Here is a 24,293-nt window from a genome sequence, read left to right as displayed (position 1 = left end):
AGGTAATTGCGATATCATACATTTGACTTTATGTAGCTATAAGCGAACAAAGTCACTGATACGTTTTTAGTAAGGGTTGCGATCAGTCTTACTTACATAACAATTGTCAATAATGGACACATCTTATAAACGTGCACATATATTAATGCTTTAGACCCTGAAGCATTAAAAAAAGCAACTTTTAAGACTTTTTTCATCGATTAGATTTGCGACAACAGGATGTCGAACAGAAAAAAGATTAAGAACTATTCGATAAAAGAAGTAAAGGGAAGTATAGAATGAAAGTTTATGAAAACTACAAAGGAGGTATTATTAGTATATAAGATCTAAGAAGCTAACTCATTAATTAACGAGCTATGACAAGTCATAAACAAAAGTAAATATGAGAAGTATAATGTACAAGTAACCTTATGATAAGGACAAGGGGAGCTCGCTCGATTCGCAAATTGGTCTTTTTCCGACTCGTAATTCACTTCTGACTCCCCGAAACGCCGTAGAGAATTAAGAATTCTAATTTCTTTGAATTTAAAAAATACTTGAGTTGTAATTAGTCATCTGAAGTTATCAAAGTAAAGTACTCGAATGACATAAGTGATAGAGATCGAGAAATTGTATGCATCAAAGAGGAGCGTCAGACAGCTAATCAAATAAGTTGAGGTAATTTGAAAATTGTATGGTTTCATCAAGTGTCAAAACAAGATTGTTTGAAAATTTTAACACTGTCAACCTAACAAACGGCATCGAAGTACCAAAGATAAAGAGACAGATCGAGATAAAGTAAATTGTTTTAGATGAAGGAATATCAAATAACAATTATAACTTATAGATGTGAGGGGCTATTAAGAAATCAGCGATTATTAACAATACTACAAGAGACATATTAAAGTGATAGAACGAGCGTTATGTCTATTAACGATATGAAGGAAAAGAGTATACCCCTTATGTGAAGAGAAGTATCGTACATGAAAATAAATAGGATACGAAGCGATTAGAGGCGCGTATATTGTCGATATTTGTCTACGTTACAATATATAGAGAAGAGACCAACATTATAAAGTATTTCTATGTTCTACCAGATAATGAGTCGATATGGCGGCGGATGTGTATATAAGCCTTTTATAATATTTCTTTATATTGAAGAGTTGATTTAAGAAATTCATAAATTGGATATTTGGATTATTGGACGTGTAAGTCGAATCCTTAGCATTTAAAAGGCTGGACTAAGCTGATGACTAACTTTAGATAAGTCTGGAGAGTTCAAATAATAATGTATATTTAGAATAAAACTCTCCAGCTGTCATGACCCAAATTCTTGAGTAGAGACTGGCGCTAGGGAATGGGAGTGGTAGCTCAGAAACCCGCAGGTAAGCATGAAAATACAGTAAATTTTTTGATTTTCAAAACAAACATTTATTTATAATCATATTCATAAACTACATATGACCCCATTCACAAAAGAATCATAGTTAAAAAAACTTTAACATAAAAGCATGGTCAAAGAAACTCTAGTCTACTACGGATATCTAGAATAAAAAGTCTTCTTTCTAATTCTCATATAAAAAAACTTCTGAGAAAGTAAACTTTGAAAGCTTTTATAAAGCATCATTTACTATTCCTGAAACATAAGGGGGTCAACATGGTCAGCATAAAACTAAGTGAGTTTACAATATTACTAATAAATATACCTTAGAAATATTTGTATAAAATATTTCAAAGAACATATAATCATATTATATACATATTTTATAGTTTTCATTTCGTATTCATAATTCTTTAACTTCAACTATTTAACATCGATAGCCAAGCCAACCGATGTAACCTTATACCTGACATCGATAGTAAATCCACAGATGTATCTGAAACGTCTGACATCGATTGTAAAGCCAATCGATGTAAACTTATTCTCCTGACATCGATAACAAAGCCAACCGATGTATCCTAATCGCCTGCGACCGATAGCGTAGCCAACCGATCTTTCCTAATTACCTGAGACTGATAGCACAACCAACCGATCTATTTTAATCATCTGACATCGATAGCCAAGTCAAGCGATGTACCCTATCGTATCATACATATCTCTCTCAATTTATTACTTGTTTTGATCCTTTCTCATATCAGATCAAACACATAACATTTAATAACATACATCTACAAAACAAACATACAAAATTTCAAAACAAAACATATATAACATTTAATTCATATAGCTGATTATATATGTAAATACTTGACCTTGTGAATATCCAAAAATAATAAAGTGTACTAAATCTTTTCTTATCCAATCCTTTACTCCTTTGTCGTCCTGATCTCGAGATCATGAACACATCGGATCCACGTGGTCCATTTGAGTTAACTCCGTCATAATCGTCAAGAGCCCTAAAGTTTGAAATCCACCGCCGCTGGATGTTTAGCCCTCTCCGGCCAGAGCAGCCATCGCTAATCAGTCATATCTAAGGTTATTGACACCTCTACGTTCGTTTTTGCTGTCAGAACGGCGAGAAAATAGTCGGAACACGACAAACCATAAGGGGCGTTTTGGACCAAAACATAGGTCGGGGTTCTAATATTTTTTTGGATGAAATTTTCAAAATAAAAATAGTAGAGTTGAAGAGGATGTCAATAGCTTCTATTTGATATAAAGAACATCAAATTTCAATATCAGAATAGAGAGATATCGAGCAAGCAAGCTTGACGTATCAAAACTGCTTTTCAGAGAATGTATCGATTAGAGAAAAAAAACGTACTATAAACGTTTTCTATATATAGACATATACATTTCCACGTGTCGTTGTGCATGCGCGCCACGTATCGCTGCTCGTGAGAGCCACGTGTCTCTACTTGCCGCTCTGCATGCGTGCCACGTGCCGATGTGCATGCACGCCGCGTGTCTGCGCTCATGGATCGCCACATGTCTCAACTCTTGCATCGCCATGTGTCCGTAATCATTATCTTCTATATCATTCAATATTTACGTCCAAAATTCCGTATTTCGACATTTTAATTTCGGGGTTTTTTCTGTAACTTTTAGCTCTCCTTTAGATATACATATTGATATATTAATTTCTTAGGTTTTTCTTAGTCCTGCTCACACCCGCTCTAACGAATAATGATTTCCAAAATTAAATTATTATTTTGCGATAGGTAAATTAGACCCACTTCGTTCTAAATCCTTAATATCTTAACTTATATTTGGCCTCCTTGACTTTAATTATTGCAAATCAAAACATGTGACATAACTTTAATACCTTTATAATACGGGGTATTGTTGAGCAAAAACCCAACTCGTAATACTCGGTAAATACGAGATCGAACCCACAAGGAGTGAATTAGGAGTAAATTGATGAGAATGAATTTTAGTTATGATTCAATTCGTTTAGCGAACACAAATAGTTGAAGTTTCAAGTATCCGATTACTAATTAAGAATTAAACTAACGTGAAATTGCAATTAAACAAGTAAAGAGAATTAATTATCAAGAATCTAATTCAATAAAAGGGGAAAGTCAAGGAGTTAGTAATCCAACCTAGGTTATGCAATCATGATTGGTCAAAGTGTAAGCTACTAAGGACCGAGCGAGGCCTAAAACGTCATTCCCGCTCTCTCGAGCCTCAAGGAATGCCAAAACCGCTATCTAATCATTCAATCATACCAAGCTCACTCTCGTGTTACAAGGCAAACTAAATCATTATCAAACGATTAATCAATCCGCTCCAAGGTCACCTAGGTTCAAGCCCACTCTCGTGGTGCTCTAGAATCTAGGTTTTCTAACCTAAAAGTCGATATAATCAACCACCTCTCGGTGTATCAATCAAACTATAAACATTGATTAAGGTAGCTAATCCTAATCAAGCAATGAGTAATAGGAAAGAAACATAAGCATACAACACTAAGAACCAACCAATCAATCAAACCCCTAAGTTATCATACTAACCCCCTAACAAGGGGGATTTAGCTACTCATATTTAGATTAACACTAGCAATTAAGGAATAAGAAAAGTAGAACATTAAAGTAAGAAGAATTACCTTGATTAAATAAGTAGAACAAACAACCATAAAGATAATGAAGATTCACAATAAGTAGCTTGTAATAAAAATGAAGATCTTGTTCTCATAAAGCAAATAAAACTTTCATCAAGCTCCAACAATGGAGGAATCTCCAAGGAGAAGATGGCTAATCTAAAAGAGGTAAAAACTAGAGAATAATCCAAATGTCTACAATTTGTTGTCTACCCTAAAAAAGATAAGGTGCTATTTATATAGGTTACAAATGAGGTAAACAAAGGACACCCTTCTAAGGAGTGTTGGGCCTAAAATAGAAATTGAGCCCTTGAGTTTTGTCTTGTCTCGAAATTCAAATTCTGAGTTTCTTTCTAAGGGGCTCGATCGAGCCATCCACTTAAGAGTGAGGGCTCGATCGAGCCTTATGCCTTCAAGAAACTTATGGACCCTTTTGTTCATAGGGCTCGATCGAGCCTTCCTTCAAAAGTGAAGGGCTCGATCGAGCCCCTCCTTTAAATGCCCAAATCTTGGTCGTTTCTTCGCTCTTTCAACTCGCACCTATTCCGATACTTGATTTCTTCATTCTTTAAGCCCAAAGCACTTCGCATTGCTTCATTTTACCTGAAACGCTAATACACAAAATAAGCATACCAATACGGGGAAAAAGCGCTTCAAAGTATACTAAAAACAAGCGAAAACAACTCCTAAACATAGGTGTAAAATGCACCTATCAGGCCTCCTCACACTTACCCTTTGCTTGTCCCCAAGCAAGAAATGAATCTCACTATCAAAACAACATTAACAACTTTGGTGATTATGAACACATGTCAACAACCGAACTCCCAATCAATGAAGACACAAATACAATCATCTAGCATTATCAACCACAAGCGATGCAAACAAATGATGAATGCAATTATAATGACATAGTCCAATGACATCAAGGATACTATTGATATGGCATTATGTCAAGCAAATTCAAAGTCATAATCATCTACGGGACATGCACACATTGGTCCAAAAAGAAATGGCAATTCATGGCATATTGTTCATAGACATCAAGCAAAAGCAATTTAATTCTCACAAGGTGGCACTCCAACACACAAGTGTTTCGGGTAATCAATTAGGCTCACTACATGCAAAATTCACCATAAGTTTGCTTTTAGTCCCGAACTCCACTACTTGATTCGGTAATCAACAACTATCATATGGACTTGTGTAAGGGTTGTAGCTTGGCTAGGGGTTAGGGGTAGGTAAATTTAGATAATTGGCTAAAACTTGACTTGAACAACTAACTTATAATGCACTTTTTGACCTAGCTCGGATTTTTCCACACTTGTGAACTTTTCATTCATTTTCTTTTTTAATTGCCTTTATTCACACCATTTTTTTTTCTTTATTCTTTCTTTTGATTTTCTTTTTCTTAAGGCAAATTTTCTTTTTAGAGCACTTTCACATTTTCTTCCTAATCATCAAGCTAGTGTCACAACTTTTCAATATTAAGTTATTCAAGTCAAATTTTGGGTGTTTAAGAGGTGAATTGTTGAAGGATAATGGTGTATAATTGGTGTGTATCAAGGGAGGGTTTAGGCTCAAATGGTGAATTCTAAGGGTGAAGGGTAGGCTTTTAAAGTGGTTTAAATCAAAATTGGGGTAGTCCTAATGCCATACTCATTTAGCTATTGACACTCAACCATATAGTCTCGAACGGACACCAAGCAAGTTCTAGGAATTTAGCAAGCAAACGACACTCATCAAAAATAATTAGGCTCAATCAAACACTCAAATAAAGGTGGTGTCATGCCAAATACTTAATTCCTATGAACACATGCCAATCATGCCCAAAATTTCAAAATGGCACCAATTTTTACAATTTAAAGCACATATCATGCATCCGCATTAAGTAACTCCAAAAATTGCCAAAATCACAACAACCAACTATTTGAATTCACCCTAATCACATTGAAAAATGTCATACAAATTGCATTTCATTAAGCAAGCATCAACATTTGATTGATTAAACTAGAAAACACACTTGATGACTTCATTGATCGGGAAATACATTAGTTGACAAATTCCAAAAGTACACCAAGGCCACTAATCATGCTTTCAACAAACTAAAGCCAAAGATTTCGTGCTTAAGGTGACTCAAAACAACCCAAAATAAATAGCACAAACACTAAAAACATACTTAAAATAAACGAAAGCATAAAACATAAGAAAAACATAAAAGCAAGATACAATTTCACAACCAACCCTCCTCACACTATTTCTAGCTTAGTCCCGAAGCATGAAATAGAGAAATATAAAGCGTGAAATTGAATAATAAAGAGTTGGAGAAATCAAATCTTGCTAATCGAATGTCGGGGGTTCCGGAGATGGTGTAGGCAATGGGTAGCGTGGCCCGCCTTGGTCGTTGAGATAATCCCTCAATTTCTCCTCTTGCCTTCTTTGCCTAGCCCGAAGGTATTTCATCATATACCTTTGTTCCTTCATAAATTGGCGTTGTTCCGCCTAAAAGTCACTCGGGGCTTGTTGGTGACTAGCTTGGGCCCCGTGGAACTCGGTTTCGGGCCAATTCTCCCATTCGGAACCTTGCTCTTCTCCTTGAGCGCTAGTCTCCGCTACACCCTTGTCTCTCCTCCGCACTTGTTCTTTTTGAGGCCTTTTCCTCGGCGCCTCAACTTCTTGCTCTTGTTCTTGCTCGGAGTCTTCTTCTTCATCACTCGGCGATGGAGGTCGGGCACCATGTCGACTGACATAAGCGGCTCTTCGATAGTAAGGCACAATTTCTCCTTTTTTGACATATGAAGACGCCCGCAAGTGCTCCATGTTGATCATTTTCGGCTTTTCCCACTTGTATTCACCGAATTCCAACGTCTCTCTCTTTGCTAGCATAGTGACAAACCACCCAAAACCAATCTTCTTCGTACTTAGCTCCGGGATTTCACCAATATTGCGCATGAGCCTATACACCGAATTAACTCGGTATGCTTCCACCTCCGGGTGTAACATGGCGTTGAAAGCCAAAAGATCCTCCTTAGCCAACTTGCTATATTCATTTCGACCACAAAAAGTGTGATCGTACCATTTGAGGACTACCACATGTGCGGTATCCATCTCTTCGTTGGTCTTGGAGGTGTTTGAGTTGTAATGATCCAACTCGGAGAGTTCCTTCCAAATTGCGTGCTCATCAAAACCGACCCCCGGGATGCATTTCAAACCTTCATCGCTCATTTTGAAATCCCATGTCAACTCATCCAATTCATAATGAGCTTGCCTTCCACCCAATCGAAACTCAAACTCGGTAAGCGATTCTCCACTTGTTTTCAAAGTTGTGAAAAACTCATAAATGAGAGCTTCACAATAGTCATGAGGGAGTTGTGCCAATTCGAGCAAGTCTAAGCGCCAAAGAAGCTTCTTCACCATAGCTTCAATCCCCAATTTCTTCATGGTTTCCCAATCAATTTGGAATGGCTTTGTGATACCTCTGGCTTTGAGTTTCTCATTGAGCAAGCCTTCCTCTTCGGAACGGATTTGAAAAGGTGCGTTGAAACGTCTTGTGAGAGAGGCCGGAGTGTTAACTCCTACTTCTCTTGCTCCGGAGGCGGTAGTTTTCCGGCGAGAATGAATGGTGGTGGTGCGTGGAGCTTGTTCTTGAGGTGGTGGATTTTTAGCGGACTTGGATGATTGCCCGGATTTCCCCATTAGAAGAATAAGGTAAAGGGTGTTTGAAAGTGTGGTTAAATTTGAGTTTCGCCGGAGGATGGTGGGGGTAAGGTGGTGGCCGAAATTTTCAAGAAGACGAGGAAAGCTATGGAGTTTTCTAAATGGGGTAAAAAGAATGAGGAAGAAGATGAATGAATGTGAACATTTATAGCAAAAATGAGGGGGAAACACCTTTGATTTTGAAAGCTTAAGATGAAGCCACCTCACCCATCCATGTGATTTGTGTTTCCTTTTAATGGCTTGATATCATGCCACATCATCAATCCAAACCTCCATCTTTGAACCAATCAAAATAAAACAATCCAATTCTTCCTTAAATGGCTTGGCTCAATCGAGCCCTTGAAGTTTAGTGGAGGGCTCGATCGAGCCCTTATGTGGGAAAAATTCCCTGCTTCCATTTACAAAGGGGGCTCGATCGAACCCTTCACTTAAGAAGGAGGGCTCGATCGAGTCCTATGTGTAAAAAGGGGCATAAAATTTTTCCTTTCCACTTGATTCCTACACACCAAAAACGAAACATACCCGGCATCAAATCGAACATAAATAACAAAAAGAACAACACAAAAACACAAAATTAAAAGCTAAGAACATAAAATAAAAGGTAGAAAATCGAACCTCTCGGGAATGCCTTCCGAGCGCGCTTGTTTAAAGTCGAAAGCTCGACTATCTCGCGGTGAATTCAAGTAGGAGTGGTGAAAGAAACTTTATCTTCCACCCGATTGGTCAATGGCCCAAGATATGGCTTGCATCTTTGTCCATTGACCTTGAAGGTCTCACCCTTAGAATTCTCCCATTCTACCGCACCGTGATTTGCCACGTTTCGGATTTTAAACGGGCCACTTCAACGAGACTTAAGCTTTCCCGGAAACAACCTCAAATGAGAGTTATAGAGAAGGACAAATGAACCAACCTCTAGCACCTTGGGGGCAATATGGGCGTCATGCCATTGCTTCGTTTTCTCTTTGTAAAGCTTGGCATTTTCATATGCCATGAATCGGAATTCATCCAACTCATTCAATTGAAGCAATCTCTTTTCCCCCGCCTTCTTGAAGTCAAAGTTCAACTTCTTAATAGCCCAATACGCTCTATGCTCAAACTCTAGAGGAAGATGACACGCCTTCCCATAAATAATACGGAACGGTGACATACCGAGTGGAGTCTTGTAAGCCGTCTGATATGCCCATAATGCGTCATCCAACTTCAAGGACCAATCTTTCCGGGATCCGTTTACCGTTTTCTCCAAAATTCTTTTCAACTCTCGGTTGGAAACTTCTACTTGGCCACTAGTTTGGGGATGATACGGGGTGGCGACCCGGTGATGCACATTGTACTTCCTCATAAGAGCTTGAAATTGCCGATTGCAAAAATGCGAACCGCCATCACTAATGACCACTCTAGGGGTTCCAAACCGATTCACTAGCCGCTTAAGAAAACTCAACACCACTTCAGCATCGTTAGTGGGCAAAGCCTCCGCTTCTACCCATTTTGAAACATAATCCACACATACCAAAATGTATTGGTTTTTGAATGATACCGGAAAAGGCCCCATGAAATCTATACTTCACACATCAAATATCTCCACTTCTTGAACCGAAGTCAAAGGCATCTCATCTCTTTTTGAGATGTTGCCTACATGTTGACACCGATCACAATGGTCCACAAATTCTTTGGCATCACGAAATAGGGTTGGCCAAAAGAACCCGCTCTCAAGCACTCTAGCGGCGGTTCTTGCCGAACCATAATGTCCGGTCTCATGACATGAACTCAAGATGGGCATCATTTCTCCCAAAGCCACATATCGTCTCAATATCCCATCCCCACATATTTTAAACAAGAACGGTTCATCCCACAAGTACCTTTTAACATCGGATAAGAACTTCTTCCTTTTGTGAGATGTCAAGTCCGGAGGCATGACTTCCGATGAGAGGTAATTTTCAAAATCGGCATACCATGGTGTCTCCACTTCCCGAATAATCATAAGTGTTTCATCCGAAAAACACTCCTTGATATCCTCACCAATAGGAATTGGTTCCGGATTCTCGAATCTTGATAGGTGGTCCGCCACCACATTCTCCGTACCTTTCTTGTCTCGGATTTCTACATCGAATTCTTGCATGAGAAGGATCCACCGAATGAGCCTTGGCTTCGCATCTTGCTTAGTGAAGAGATACCGTAAAGCGGCATGGTCGGTGTATATGATGCATTTCGACCCAAAGCAAATATTGTCTAAACTTGTCGAGGGCAAAGACAACCGCCAACATCTCCTTTTCGGTAGTGGTATAGTTGAGTTGTGCTCCCGCCATAGTTCGACTAGCATAGTAGATCACATGCACCCGCTTGTCCTTTCTTTGCCCCAACACGCAACCCAATGCTTGGTCACTAGCGTCACACATTAGCTCAAAAGGCAGACTCCAATCCGGAGATGAGATAATGGGAGCGGTCACAAGTGCCTCCTTTAGCTTCTCAAAAGCACCTTAACATTCCTTTGTGAAATCAAACGGCGCATCTTTTACTAGCAAACTTGTCAAAGGCCGTGCAATAGATGAAAAATCCTTAATGAATCGTCGGTAAAATCCTTAATGATACTTCTTTCAAAGGATGTTAAATCTGACTGAAATGGTTCTAGCGGTTTTCTGGCACGTCATGTATTAGGCATACACTAACCAAAACTCCTGCGTAAACAAAAACAAGAAAACCAACGTAAAATCCAAGAATCACAAAGTATAAAAATAACTAAAATTAAATAGAACTAACTCAATCTGAGAATAAGATACTTTTAATTAATTTAATTGCTATTGTTCCCCGGCAACGGCGCCAAAAACTTGTTGGCAAATAATCGCAAGTGTACGATATCGCTCAAGTAATATAACTTGGAAGACCAAGTATCGATCCCACAAGGAACAATGAACTAAACAACTAATTTCTAATATTCTTTAATTGGCTAGTAGGAAAATAAATGGATTTGTGTAAACTAATTATAATCTAAAGTGAATTAACTCAAGTAATTAGACTAAAAATCTGAAATCAAACAAATAAATTGAAGTTTAAACAATAATGGTAAAAAGCTCAAGGATTGATAATTCCAAATAAACTAGTAGAAGAATGGATTAAACTTTATCTAGTGATTTTATTATGAATCGAGCTATTCTAATGCACCGAATCCCGCTCTCTCAAGCCTCAAGGATTCAAATAAAATCACAACCTAATTAGCTAATCAATTATTAACTTGCTCTCACAATATTAAAACTGAATTAAATAACTAAATTGTAATTATGAAGCAAACTCAACGACTACCTAAATTCCAACCCGCTCTCACGGTGTTTTCCTCTAAGTTTTTAATTACCTATGTCTATTTAATTAACAATCTCTCAATTAGTTAATTAAACACAAAATCATGAACTAAGTGATCAAATTAATTCAAGCATTAATCTTAGTAATTAAAACACAATTTTACTCACTTAATAAATCCTAATCCAATTCGAAAACTAATCTAAGTGTTCATATCAATCCCCGAACAAAGGATTTAGTTACACATGCTTAAACTTAAATTAAACAAAGAAGAAGATGAAGAATTAAACATAATTAGAACAATAAATACCGGAGTTGTCAATTTCGGAAGAATCGTCTAGATTAAACTTGAAATCTTCACAATCGTTGTTTGCAGAAACTAATAATAAACTACTTATAAACTGCTGAGAAATAGAAGCTAAAACGCTATTTTAAGAGAATGAAAATAAAACTAATGTAGTCTAAATTATTCTACGTCTTAAATTGAGTCTAGTACAAGGTCTTTATATAGTAGGAGAAGTTCCGGAGTCTTCTAATTCGTATTACAAATCAATTTGTAATAGGAATTATAATTGTAATTGGAGGAGGAATTTCAGTCTAACTCAAAGTCTGCTGCACGTGTATTTTCCTTCTTTCCCGTTCGGGAAGCCATAGTTCCGTTCGTGACATGCCCAATTTTCTTCTTTCCCGAACGGAACTATCTTTCACGTTCGAAAAAACTGTAGACCGAAAGCTTTGAGATCTGATTCCTTCTTGAGTCCCGAACGGGACAAGGCTTTTTCGTTCGGGACTCATGCTCATTCTGCATGGTTCCCGTTCGTGAAACCTCTTTTTCGAACGGGAACAACCCCTTTTTTCCTCAATCTCGTTCGTGAACTTCAATTCCTTCGTCCGCAAGCTACGCTTTTTACTCGTACACGCAATCCACCACAATTTTGCCCCAAATAGTCGTATTTCACCTAATTTCCACTGAAACACTAACAAACACTATTAAACGTAAAAACGCCAAATAATGTATAAAAACAATACTACACATGATGAAAACCGAGTAAAATCGACCCTAAATATAGGAGTAAAATACTCCTATCAAACCTCCTCACACTTAACCTTTGCTTGTCCTCAAGCAAGAAATAAATCTTACTCTACAAAATATGTTAGAAATCCTTAGCATATAACTTAACAATAAATCAATAAAAGAAATCCCCGACCCTATGAATAATATGAAAAACAACCTTCTAAAACCGACAACTAAATAATGATGCAATCGAATAACAATAATAATTTTATGACATAATTCAATATAACAACGGTTACTAACTCATTAGTACAAGGTCAAATTGAATCACACTTCAAGCTTCACTATCACTTGCGGGACATGGAAAATAATCAATTTTTCACTTAGGCAAATCATAGCACAATTTAGTAAAAACTAAGCTAATGGCATCAATATTTCAACAAGTAAGGTATAGAACAAAGAAAGCTCACAATTGAAAACATGAATACTCACCATAATCTTGCTCATAGTCCCGGACTCCGCTACTTGATTCGGTAATCAACAAAAATCATATGGTCTTTTATTGGGTTGTAATGTGGCTAAGGTAAAGGGTAGGTAAAAAGGTTACACAAAGGCTAATTATCAACTTAATACACTATTTATTACTACTATTAACTTCTAGGTTGATCTAACTCCGGTTTTTCGTTTATGTGAACTTATAACTTTCTTTTATTTTTGAATTAAGCTTTACTCATTGCTTTTTGCAATCTCAGAATTTTTCTTCTTTTTTTTTTCCTTTTGAAGCTTTTGCTTGCAAATTTTTTATCTTTCTTTTTTTTTCAATCTTTTTCAAGGCGCAATCTTAATCTTTTAAGCACAATGTAGTTCACTTTTCTCTTTTCACTAATCTCGAGTTATTAATCCCCTATATTCATCATAGTCATAACAAATAATATATAAAGTCGATAAGGTAAACAAAAGAGGTAAAGCATAGAACGGTAAAATGTGTAAAATATGGTAAAAACAATAAAAAGGTTTAAGGCTCAAATTGGTGTAATCTAAGGGATAAAGGGTAGTCTATTTAAGTGGTCTAAAAGAAAGGTTATACCTAATTGCCATAATCATCTAATTGTTGAAAACTCAATCGTGTAACTTTAAACGGACACCGAGCAAGTTCTAGGAATAAAACATGAAATCAACACTCACAACAAGGAAATTAAGCTCAAAACTCTCAAAAGTGTGTAGTGTTATGCCATAAACTCAATTCCTACTTAAATTATGCTACTCATGCCAAAAGTTTAAAAACGACTATAAAAATAAACAATCGACATGTCATGAATCCGCATCAAGTTATTCAATTATGTTTCAACGATTTGAACAAGTCTAAATTTTGAATTCACCCTTATTTCATCGGATTATGTCAACGAATTATTAAGTCATTAAGCAAGCATCGCTTATCAATTGTCGAATTAAGAAAACGCGTTCATACATTCATTGATTCGGGGAAATCTAAGATTGACAAATTAATTAAGATACACACCAAATCAACTAACACTTTCATATTTAAAAGACAAAGATTTAAAGCGATACAAGACCTTGAAATAAACTAATTTAACACCTAATACAATCTACTAAAAAGAAAATAACATCCTAATAAAAATAAACTAAAACTGAAAATAAAGATAAATCACCGAAAAATAACCCAAACGAAAAATAAATTTTTCTTCCCCCCTCCTCACACTATTTCTAGCTATGTCCCCAAAGCTAAGAAATAAGAAATAAAAATAGAAAAAATTGAAAAGAGTTTGGGTTTAGAAAAACAAATCTCGCTCTAGTCAAAGGCCGGTGGATCCGGTGATGGTTCCGGTGATGGATAACGCTCTCCGCCGGCGGCATTAAAATAACCCCGAAGAAAATCCTCTTGCCGATTAAGTCGTGCTCGCATTCGATCTTGCCTCCATTGTAGTTGTGCAAGACCAACATGTTGTTCACGCCGGATATCTTCAAGTAATTTTTGGTTAGTTTCCCAACCAACCCGGTTTTGCTCCCATCCGGTCCGGTTTTGCTCAACCAACTCAGAAAACCGTTGGTCAAACCCGGAAACATGAGCCGCTTCTCCGGCTTGAGAAGTTCCCGCGGGTTCCTTCCCCGCTCTTCTTCCTTCTCCTCCTTCTTCTTCCCGTGCTACCTCTTCTCGCCGTGTTCGTGCCACCATCGTACCCTTCTATTATAGGGAATAACTCTTCCCTTCTTCACAAACCCGGCAACATCCAAATGGTTGATATTAAGAGACCGTGCTAGAATGGTCTCAAAAGTTGCCAAAGTAGACGCCGTAGGCATACAATTGTATTTCTCGGTCAAAGCACGAATAATGAAACCATAGCCAATCTTGGATAATTCGGATGGAACTTCCCTCAATCGCTTCAAAAGACGATACGCCGTGTTGACTTGGTAGGCTTCTATCTCCGGATGCAAAATAGCATTCAAAGCTAAAAGATCACTCTTGGCCACCTTCGTATATTCACCACGCCCGCCAAACGAGTGCCCAAACCACTTCACAAACACCACAATAGCGATGTCTTTGATTTCATTAATTTTGGATCCCCTTGTCCGATAATCATCACGATCCGTCAATTCTCTCCATATCTCCACTTGATCAAAATTTTGATCCCAATCTATCAACCCCGTTCCCCTCATTCCAAACATTTCCACCAAATCTTCAACACTAAGTGTATGGCTAGTGTTGTTGATGCGGAAAGAAATAGATGAAGGAGAACCGCTAACCGGTTTGAGAGTAGAGAAGAATTCACGAGTAATTTCATCGTAAGAGTGATGACTAACCTTTGATAATGCCGATAACCCTAAAATATCCAAATAACGCTCCACCTCATCCTTGATGCCAAGGCTCTCCATATCATCAAAATCGATTTGAAATGGAATTACCATTTCCCTTTCTTTGATACTCAAATATAAATCACCTTCCTCCTCCGTATGGATTTGGAAAGGTGCGTTATAGCGAGTAGTCAATATCGCCGAGGTGTTAACCCGAGATGAGGATGGAGTGGTTGATTTAGTACGTCCCCTTCCTACGGCCGGTAAGGGTGGATTCGCCGCTTCTTGATTTCTCGTGCTTGAACGACGGATTGGTTGATTTTCGGCATTCTTGCTGCGCACCATGATTGCGGAATGAGAATGTTTCTAAGCAAAAATTTGGAGAATAAGAAAGAAAAGAATATTAGAAGAAGAATATGTGTGAAATAAAAAGTAGCAAAATGCAAGGTATTTATAGGGAAAATATAACAAATCTCAAGATTTCCCACCACTAAATTCAAACTCTCCATTTAATAACTTGAAATTGATTTAACGGTTTAGATTGAAACCATGTATCAATCCAAGTGAAATTTAAACACTAATGAATGGTTTGGATTTGCCAAATCATCAATCCAAGTGAAAAATTCAAATTTTTGCAAAGCACAAATCTCAAAGAAACACAAGTTCCAAAAGAAACACAAATCTCAAAAGAAACACAAGTCCCAAGAAATCTACTACACTTTTAATTCAAAATTCAAAATTCAAATTTTTTCAAAATTTTTGATGATTCCCGAACGGAAATCATTCAATCCCGAACGGGACAAAGGCAAAATTGGCCTAGTCCCGAACGGGATTAGCCATTCACGTTCGAGAAAGTTAGAAGCCGAGGGCTCTTTCTCGAACGGGAATAGTGTGTCACGTACGGGACAAAGGCAAAATTTGCCTAGTCCCGAACGAGACAAACCATTCACGTTCGAAAAAAATGGCAGCTGGGGGCTGGGTTTCGAACGGGAATAGCCTTTCCCGAACGGGACAAAGGCAAATTTTGCCTAGTCCTTTCGGAAAAGGCTCTGTTCCGAACGAGAACCTCCTGAAATCTGTTATATACCTGCAGAAACACAAAAACTCACCCCGGAATTAAACGGAAATAAATAAACAAATTAAAAATTAAATACGCATAAAAGGAAAATAAAATAAATAAAACAAAACACGTAACCTCTCGAGATTGCCTCTCGAGTGCGCTTTATTTTCGGTCAAAAGCTAGACCGTGGCCCGGAATTTATGTAGGAGTGGTGAACGTGATTTGTTCCACTACTTGATCCGTCAAAGGTCCAAGATACGGCTTGCACCGTTGTCCATTTACTTTGAAGATTTCACCACTAGAATTCTCCAATTCCAAAGCTCCATGACTTGCCACCGTTCGAATTTTGAATGGACCGCTCCAACGGGATTTTAATTTCCCGGGAAATAATTTGAGGCGTGAGTTGTAGAGCAAGACAAAAGAGCCCTCCACAAACGTTTTAGGCACGATATGAGCGTCGTGCCATCGTTTCGTCTTTTCTTTGTAAAGCTTGGCGTTTTCATAGGCATTTAACCGAAATTCGTCCAACTCATTGAGTTGAAGCATACGTTTCTCCCCCGCCGCTTTAAGGTCAAAATTGAGCTTTTTAATGGCCCAATACGCTCTATGTTCAAGTTCCACCGGAAGATGGCATGCTTTCCCAAAAACAATACGATATGGAGACATTCCGAGGGGCGTTTTAAAAGCCGTACGATATGCCCATAATGCATCATCTAGTTTCAGTGACCAATCTTTCCTTGTGTTATTAACCGTTTTCTCTAGAATTCTCTTTAGCTCACGGTTAGAAACTTCAACTTGCCCGCTTGTTTGAGGATGGTACGGAGTAGCGACCCGATGATAGACTTTATATTTCCGCATCAAGGCATCGAATTGCCTATTGCAAAAGTGAGATCCACCGTCGCTTATTATCGCTCTAGGGGTCCCGTATCGATTCATCAAACGTTTGAGAAAATCCAACACTACTTTGGCATCGTTAGTGGGTAATGCTTCCGCCTCTACCCATTTTGAAACGTAATCTACGCACACCAATATGTATTGCTTTCCAAACGACATAGGAAAAGGACCCATGAAGTCTATTCCCCACACATCGAAAAGTTCCACCTCTTGAATGTTGGTAAGCGGCATTTCATCTCTCTTAGATATGTTCCCCACTCTTTGGCATCGATCGCAATGACTAACAAAGTCTTTTGCATCGCGAAATAGCGTAGGCCAAAAGAATCCGCACTCTAGCACACGAGCGGCGGTCCTTGATGTACCATAGTGACCCGCATAGTCCGAGGAATGGCATTGACTAAGTATAGGCATCATCTCTTGTAGTGGTACACATCTCCTCAAAATCCCATCTCCACACACCTTGAAGAGGTACGGTTCCTCCCATAGAAACCGTTTAGCATCGCTCAAGAACTTCTTCCTTTGGAGGTAAGTCAAATCCGGTGGCATTATTTCGGAAGATAGATAGTTTGCGATATCCGCATACCATGGCGTTTCCACTTCCGAAAGTACCATCAACATCTCATCCGGAAACGTTTCATTAATCTCTACGCCACTTATAATTGGTTCCGGAATCTCTAACCTTGACAAGTGGTCGGCGACGACATTCTCCGGTCCTTTCTTGTCGCGAATTTCGATGTCAAACTCTTGCATAAGAAGCACCCATCGGATTAGTCTCGGTTTAGCATCTTGCTTTGCAAAAAGGTATCGAAGGGCCGCATGGTCCGTATAGATGATAACCTTAGAGCAAAGTAAGTACGACCGAAATTTATCCAATGCGAACACCACCGCAAGCATCTCTTTTTCGGTGGTGGTGTAATTGAGTTGAGCACCCGCCAATGTTCGGCTTGCATAGTATATCACATGAAGCTTTTTCTCCCTCCGTTGCCCCAATACGCACCCAAGTGCTATATCGCTTGCATCACACATGAGTTCGAAAGGAAGAGTCCAATCGGGTGATGAAATAATTGGGGCCGAGATAAGGGCTTCCTTCAACCTAGAAAAAGCAACAAGGCAATCATTAGTAAATTCATAAGGAATATCTTTAACAAGCAAATTAGTTAAAGGACGAGCAATGGAAGAGAAATTTTTGATGAATCGTCGATAAAACCCGGCGTGCCCTAAGAAGGCACGAACTCCCTTTACGTAGTTGGTGGTGGTAATTTCTCGATGATTTCCGTTTTTGCTCTATCTACTTCAATGCCGTCCTTGGAGATTTTATGTCCCAAGACAATTCCCTCTTCTACCATGAAATGGCACTTCTCCCAATTTAAGACTAGATTGGTCTCCTCACACCGGGTCAACACTCGTTCAAGATTATTTAAGCACATCTCAAAAGAGTCCTCGAATACCGAAAAATCATCCATGAAGACTTCCATAATATCTTCAATCATATCGGCGAAGATGGAAGTCATACATCGTTGAAATGTTGCCGGTGCATTACAAAGACCAAAAGGCATCCTCCGATAAGCAAACGTTCCATAAGGACATGTGAAAGTTGTTTTCTCTTGGTCATCCGGGAAGATAAGAATTTGATTGTACCCGGAATATCCATCGAGAAAACAATAATAAGCGTGGCCCGCTACCCGCTCCAACATTTGATCGATAAATGGTAACGGAAAATGGTCCTTCCTCGTCTCCGTATTCAACTTGCGGTAGTCAATACAAACACGCCATCCCGTTACCGTCCTAGTGGAAATTTGCTCACCCTTCTCGTTCTCAATCACCGTCATCCCCCCTTTCTTTGGAACGCATTGAATGGGACTAACCCATGCACTATCGGATATGGGGTATATAATTCCGGCGTCGAGAAGTTTTACTATCTCCTTGTGCACGACCTCCTTCATATTTGGATTCAAACGCCGTTGTCTTTGAGCCGATGCTCTTGACTCATTTTCTAGGTGGATCTTGTGCATGACCACCGAGGGACTAATTCCTCGGATGTCCGAAATTTGCCAACTGATCGCCAATATATGTTGCTTCACCACTTTGACAACTCTCGCTTCTTGTGTTTCCGACAAGTTGTTTGAGATGATGATGGGAAGAGTCATGTTGTCGCCCAAAACCGCATACCGTAAGTGAGATGGTAACGTTTTAAGCTCAACCTTTGGTGGAGAGATAGAAGAAGGTGGTGTCACGCTCTCTCTTCTAATCAAATTTTCGGCTTTCGGCTCATCTTCTTTGGAATATTCTTCCCCGGAAGTTGCTTGTGTCTCCTCGGAATGGAATATGACTTTTGAAACCGGGAAAAGTTCTTCCACGAATCCATCAATCATATCCAATTTCATGCATTCCACCTCTTCAAAAGTGTTGCGCATAATCCTTTTCATATCAAACTCTACTTTGTCATCATCGATACGCAAAGTGAGTCGTCCGGCGTGCACATCTATCAATGCCCTCCCCGTGTTCATGAAAGGGCGCCCAAGAATCATAGGGCATGTTTTATCCGCCGCATAGTCAAGTACGACAAAATCCACCGGAAAGATGAATTTGTCTACTTTGACTAGAACATCTTCTACCACTCCGTATGGCTTTTTTAGGGAGTGGTCCGCCAATTGAAGCATCATTGATGTTTGCTTCAAAGTTTGATCACCAAAAATATCCCTGAAAAGAAACAAAGGCATTAGATTGATACTTGCCCCTAAATCACATAGACAATTAATTGAATTTAAATCGTCTATTTTGCATGGAATTGTAAAACTCCCTGGGTCCTTAAGCTTGGTGGGCAAGTCACAAAGGATGAGTGAGCTACAATTTTCCGTTAGGGAAATTGTGCCTTTGTCGTCCCAACTCCTTTTCTTCGTTATGATTTCTTTAAGGAACTTCGCGTATTGAGGCATCTCACGCAAAGCATCCGCAAAGCTTATATTGATTTGGAGTTTCTTGAAAATTTCCAGAAATTTATGGAATTTTTGGTTATCCGGCGTCTTCTTCAATCGTCCCGGGAAAGGGACCTTCGGCACAAATGGAGGAGGAGGTGGCGGTTTTACATATGGAAGTTCGGCTACTTCCTCCTCATTTGTTCCCGTTGTTAGATCGATCGCTTTCTCTTTACTTGCATGTGGATCATCAAGTTCTTTCCCGCTTCGGAGTTCAATGGCTTTTACTTGCTCCCTTGGATTTGACTCCGTTGTAGACGGTAAACCCCCTTGAGCTCTATTTTGAAGCGAGATGGCAAGTTGAGAAATTTAAGTCTCGAGATGGTGATTGACGGAAGCTTGGTTCTTAAAACCGGTTCTAACTTCCTCAATAAGCTTGTCAATCTTGCTCCCCTCATCCGTATTCCGATTTTGAAAACCGGGTGGGGGTTGTGGTCGGTAGTTGTTGAAGTTGCCTTGGTTTTGTGGACCACGGTTTCCTCCTTGAAAATTTGCTCCTCCCATATTTGGGTTGGCGTTGGCTTGACCCGCATTTTCCCTCCACGAAAAATTAGGATGATTCCTCCACCCCGGATTATAGGTGTTGGAATATGGGTCATTGCCTTGCCTTTGCCCATTGACATAGTTGACTTGCTCATTTGAGTTTTGATGTAGGAAGGGGCAATCCATTCCCGAATGATCGTGCCCATCACAAGTCTCGCAACCCATTTGAACTACCGCAAGTTGAGCATTCCTTTGATTTGCTTGTTGTTTGTACATCTCGAGTTGTGCTAGAAGTGTCGCATTCTTCGCTTTCATTGCTTCAAATTCTTGGGTTTGCTCGAGGGTCATTATACCCTTTTGAGGTGGTTGCCTCAACCGCTCGGTTGACCAAGAACAACTATTTGTAGCGAGTTCCTCTAGCAAGTTATTGGCCTCATCATAAGTTTTCTTCATAAGTGATCCTCCCGATGCCGCATCAATCGTTGCCCGTGTAGCCTCATTGGTACCATTGTAGAAAATAGAGACAAGATGCTCCCTCCCTAGATGATGATGCGGACAATTTCTTTGAAGCTCTTTGAAGCGTTCCCAAGCTTGGTATAGAGATTCACCATGTAATTGAAGAAAATCTATAATTTCCTTGGTCATCCTTGCGGTCTTACCCATAGAGAAATACTTATTGAGAAAAGCTTGTGCCAATTGCTTCCATGTTGTGATTGAGGTGCTTGGAAGTGATTGAATCCAATTCCTCGCCTTATCCCTCAAAGAGAAAGGAAAAAGGCGAAGCTTGATTTGATCCTCCGTCACATTATGGATTTTGAATGTGTTGCATACCTCCGTGAATTTTGAAAGATGGGCGTTTGGATCCTCGCGTTCCAACCCATAAAATTGACAACGACTCTCAAGTAGTTGAATCGTTCCTGGCTTGATTTCAAAATTGTTAGCGAGTATAGGAGGTGCAAAGCATCCATAGTTGGCGTTTTCTACGTTGGGTAAGAAGAATTCACCCAAGGTACGTCTTGCGGTAAGAGGGGCAACCCTCTCGTTTGGCCTAAGAGCTAGGCCATCATGTAGTGGTGGTGGAACAATCCCCTCGTGATTCAACGGAGGGTTACGGTCGTCCTCCATTGTTTTGGATTTCCGCGCTGTTTTTCGGATACTTCTTTCGAAGGATGTTAAATCTGACTGAAATGGTTCTAGCGGTTTTCTGGCACGTCGTGTATTAGGCATACACTAACCAAAACTCCTGCGTAAACAAAAACAAGAAAACCAACGTAAAATCCAAGAATCACAAAGTATAAAAATAACTAAAATTAAATAGAACTAACTCAATCTGAGAATAAGATACTTTTAATTAATTTAATTGCTATTGTTCCCCGGCAACGGCGCCAAAAACTTGTTGGCAAATAATCGCAAGTGTACGATATCGCTCAAGTAATATAACTTGGAAGACCAAGTATCGATCCCACAAGGAACAATGAACTAAACAACTAATTTCTAATATTCTTTAATTGGCTAGTAGGAAAATAAATGGATTTGTGTAAACTAATTATAATCTAAAGTGAATTAACTCAAGTAATTAGACTAAAAATCTGAAATCAAACAAATAAATTGAAGTTTAAACAATAATGGTAAAAAGCTCAAGGATTGATAATTCCAAATAAACTAGTAGAAGAATGAATTAAACTTTATCTAGTGATTTTATTATGAATCGAGCTATTCTAATGCACCGAATCCCGCTCTCTCAAGCCTCAAGGATTCAAATAAAATCACAACCTAATTAGCTAATCAATTATTAACTTGCTCTCACAATATTAAAACTGAATTAAATAACTAAATTGTAATTATGAAGCAAACTCAACGACTACCTAAATTCCAACCCGCTCTCACGGTGTTTTCCTCTAAGTTTTTAATTACCTATGTCTATTTAATTAACAATCTCTCAATTAGTTAATTAAACACAAAATCATGAACTAAGTGATCAAATTAATTCAAGCATTAATCTTAGTAATTAAAACACAATTTTACTCACTTAATAAATCCTAATCCAATTCGAAAACTAATCTAAGTGTTCATATCAATCCCCGAACAAAGGATTTAGTTACACATGCTTAAGCTTAAATTAAACAAAGAAGAAGATGAAGAATTAAACATAATTAGAACAATAAATACCGGAGTTGTCAATTTCGGAAGAATCGTCTAGGTTAAACTTGAAATCTTCACAATCGTTCTTTGCATAAACTAATAATAAACTACTTATAAACTGCTGAGAAATAGAAGCTAAAACGCTATTTTAAGAGAATGAAAATAAAACTAATGTAGTCTAAATTATTCTACGTCTTAAATTGAGTCTAGTACAAGGTCTTTATATAGTAGGAGAAGTTCCGGAGTCTTCTAATTCGTATTACAAATCAATTTGTAATAGGAATTATAATTGTAATTGGAGGAGGAATTTCAGTCTAACTCAAAGTCTGCTGCACGTGTATTTTCCTTCTTTCCCGTTCGGGAAGCCATAGTTCCGTTCGTGACATGCCCAATTTTCTTCTTTCCCGAACGGAACTATCTTTAACGTTCGAAAAAACTGTAGACCGAAAGCTTTGAGATCTGATTCCTTCTTGAGTCCCGAACGGGACAAGGCTTTTTCGTTCGGGACTCATGCTCATTCTGCATGGTTCCCGTTCGTGAAACCTCTTTTTCGAACGGGAACAACCCCTTTTTTCCTCAATCTCGTTCGTGAACTTCAATTCCTTCGTCCGCAAGCTACGCTTTTTACTCGTACACGCAATCCACCACAATTTTGCCCCAAATAGTCGTATTTCACCTAATTTCCACTGAAACACTAACAAACACTATTAAACGTAAAAACGCCAAATAATGTATAAAAACAATACTACACATGATGAAAACCGAGTAAAATCGACCCTAAATATAGGAGTAAAATACTCCTATCAGTGTGGCGGAAGCGGCTTCATTTCGACCTTCGGGGGCAACTCCGAAGATGGTGGAGTCACACCATTGCTTTTGTTTAAACTTTCCGGCTTCTGTTCATCCTCTCTAGTATATTCATCATCCCCCGACCCGGAATGAAACGAGACTTGAGAAATGTGTTGAGAAAAAATTTCTGCCCCCTTTAACTCATGGGGCTCGATCGAGCCTTTCATTAAAAGGGAGGGCTCGATCGAGCCCTTAGTGATCAAGGAAGCAGGGATTTTTTCCTTTGAGAAGCTTGACAACTCAAAATTTTCAGAAATTTCCCCCCTTGCTTGATTCAACACTTGCACATTTTCTTGAAGTTGTTCTTGCACAATCTCATCAATCAAGTCTATCCTCATGCAATCCTCCTCCTCGATGGCATTCCGCATCACTCTCTTCATATCAAACTCCACGCTTTCCTCATCAATTCTCAAGGTGAGCTTGCCGGCATGAACATCGATGAGAGCCCGCCCGGTGTTCATAAAAAGGCGACCAAGGATCATAGGACATTCTTTATCTACCGCATAGTCTAAGATCACAAAATCCACCGGAAAGAAGAATTTATCCACTTTAACAAGTACGTCTTCCACTATCCCATACGGCTTTTTGAGAGAGTGATCGGCAAGTTGCAATACCATCGAGGTATCTTTTACCGGTTGATCACCAAACAAAGACCTAAAAAGAAACAATGGCATCAAATTAATACTTGCCCCAAGATCACACAAACAATTTATAGCATTCATATTTCCTATGGTGCAAGGTATAGAAAAACTCCCTGGATCCTTTAGCTTTATCGGTAAGTTGCTTTGGATTATGGAACTACAATGCTCCGTGAGCGGTATTGTCCCACCTTGCTCCCAACTACGCTTGTTCATAATTATGTCTTTCAAGAATTTTGCATATTGGGGCATCTCCCGAAGTGCATCCGCCAAGCTTAGATTGATTTGCAATTTCTTGAAAATCTCAAGGAACTTGTGAAATTTTTCGTTCCCTTGAGCTTTCCTTAACCGGCTTGGGAATGGAACCGGTGGTATAAACGGTGGCGGCGGTGGTGGCCTCACATAGGGCTC

At 38.9% G+C, this 24,293-nt stretch overlaps 1 protein-coding gene and 1 non-coding gene across 2 annotated transcripts; one reads left to right on the top strand and one right to left on the bottom strand.

Annotated features, from left to right (window-relative positions):
• Positions 1–15,920: 15,920 nt before the first annotated feature.
• Positions 15,921–18,942, bottom strand: LOC126672590 (uncharacterized). Its single transcript, XM_056105041.1, has 4 exons — positions 18,118–18,942; positions 17,294–18,004; positions 16,198–17,002; positions 15,921–15,928 (listed from the first exon to the last, which is right to left on the bottom strand). Exons 1-4 carry the CDS (start codon positions 18,940–18,942, stop codon positions 15,921–15,923), a joined length of 2,349 nt encoding a protein of 782 aa, XP_055961016.1.
• A 1,852-nt stretch (positions 18,943–20,794) lies between these two features.
• On the top strand, positions 20,795–20,901 carry LOC126675981 (small nucleolar RNA R71). The gene has a single exon (XR_007640160.1). It is a non-coding gene; the product is annotated as a small nucleolar RNA R71 (small nucleolar RNA).
• Positions 20,902–24,293: the final 3,392 nt, after the last annotated feature.

Source organism: Mercurialis annua, linkage group LG3 (assembly GCF_937616625.2).
Source record: "Mercurialis annua linkage group LG3, ddMerAnnu1.2, whole genome shotgun sequence".
NCBI lineage: Eukaryota > Viridiplantae > Streptophyta > Magnoliopsida > Malpighiales > Euphorbiaceae > Mercurialis > Mercurialis annua.
Note: the sequence above shows the minus strand (reverse complement) of the source record. Positions and strands in the feature narration are given on the sequence as shown.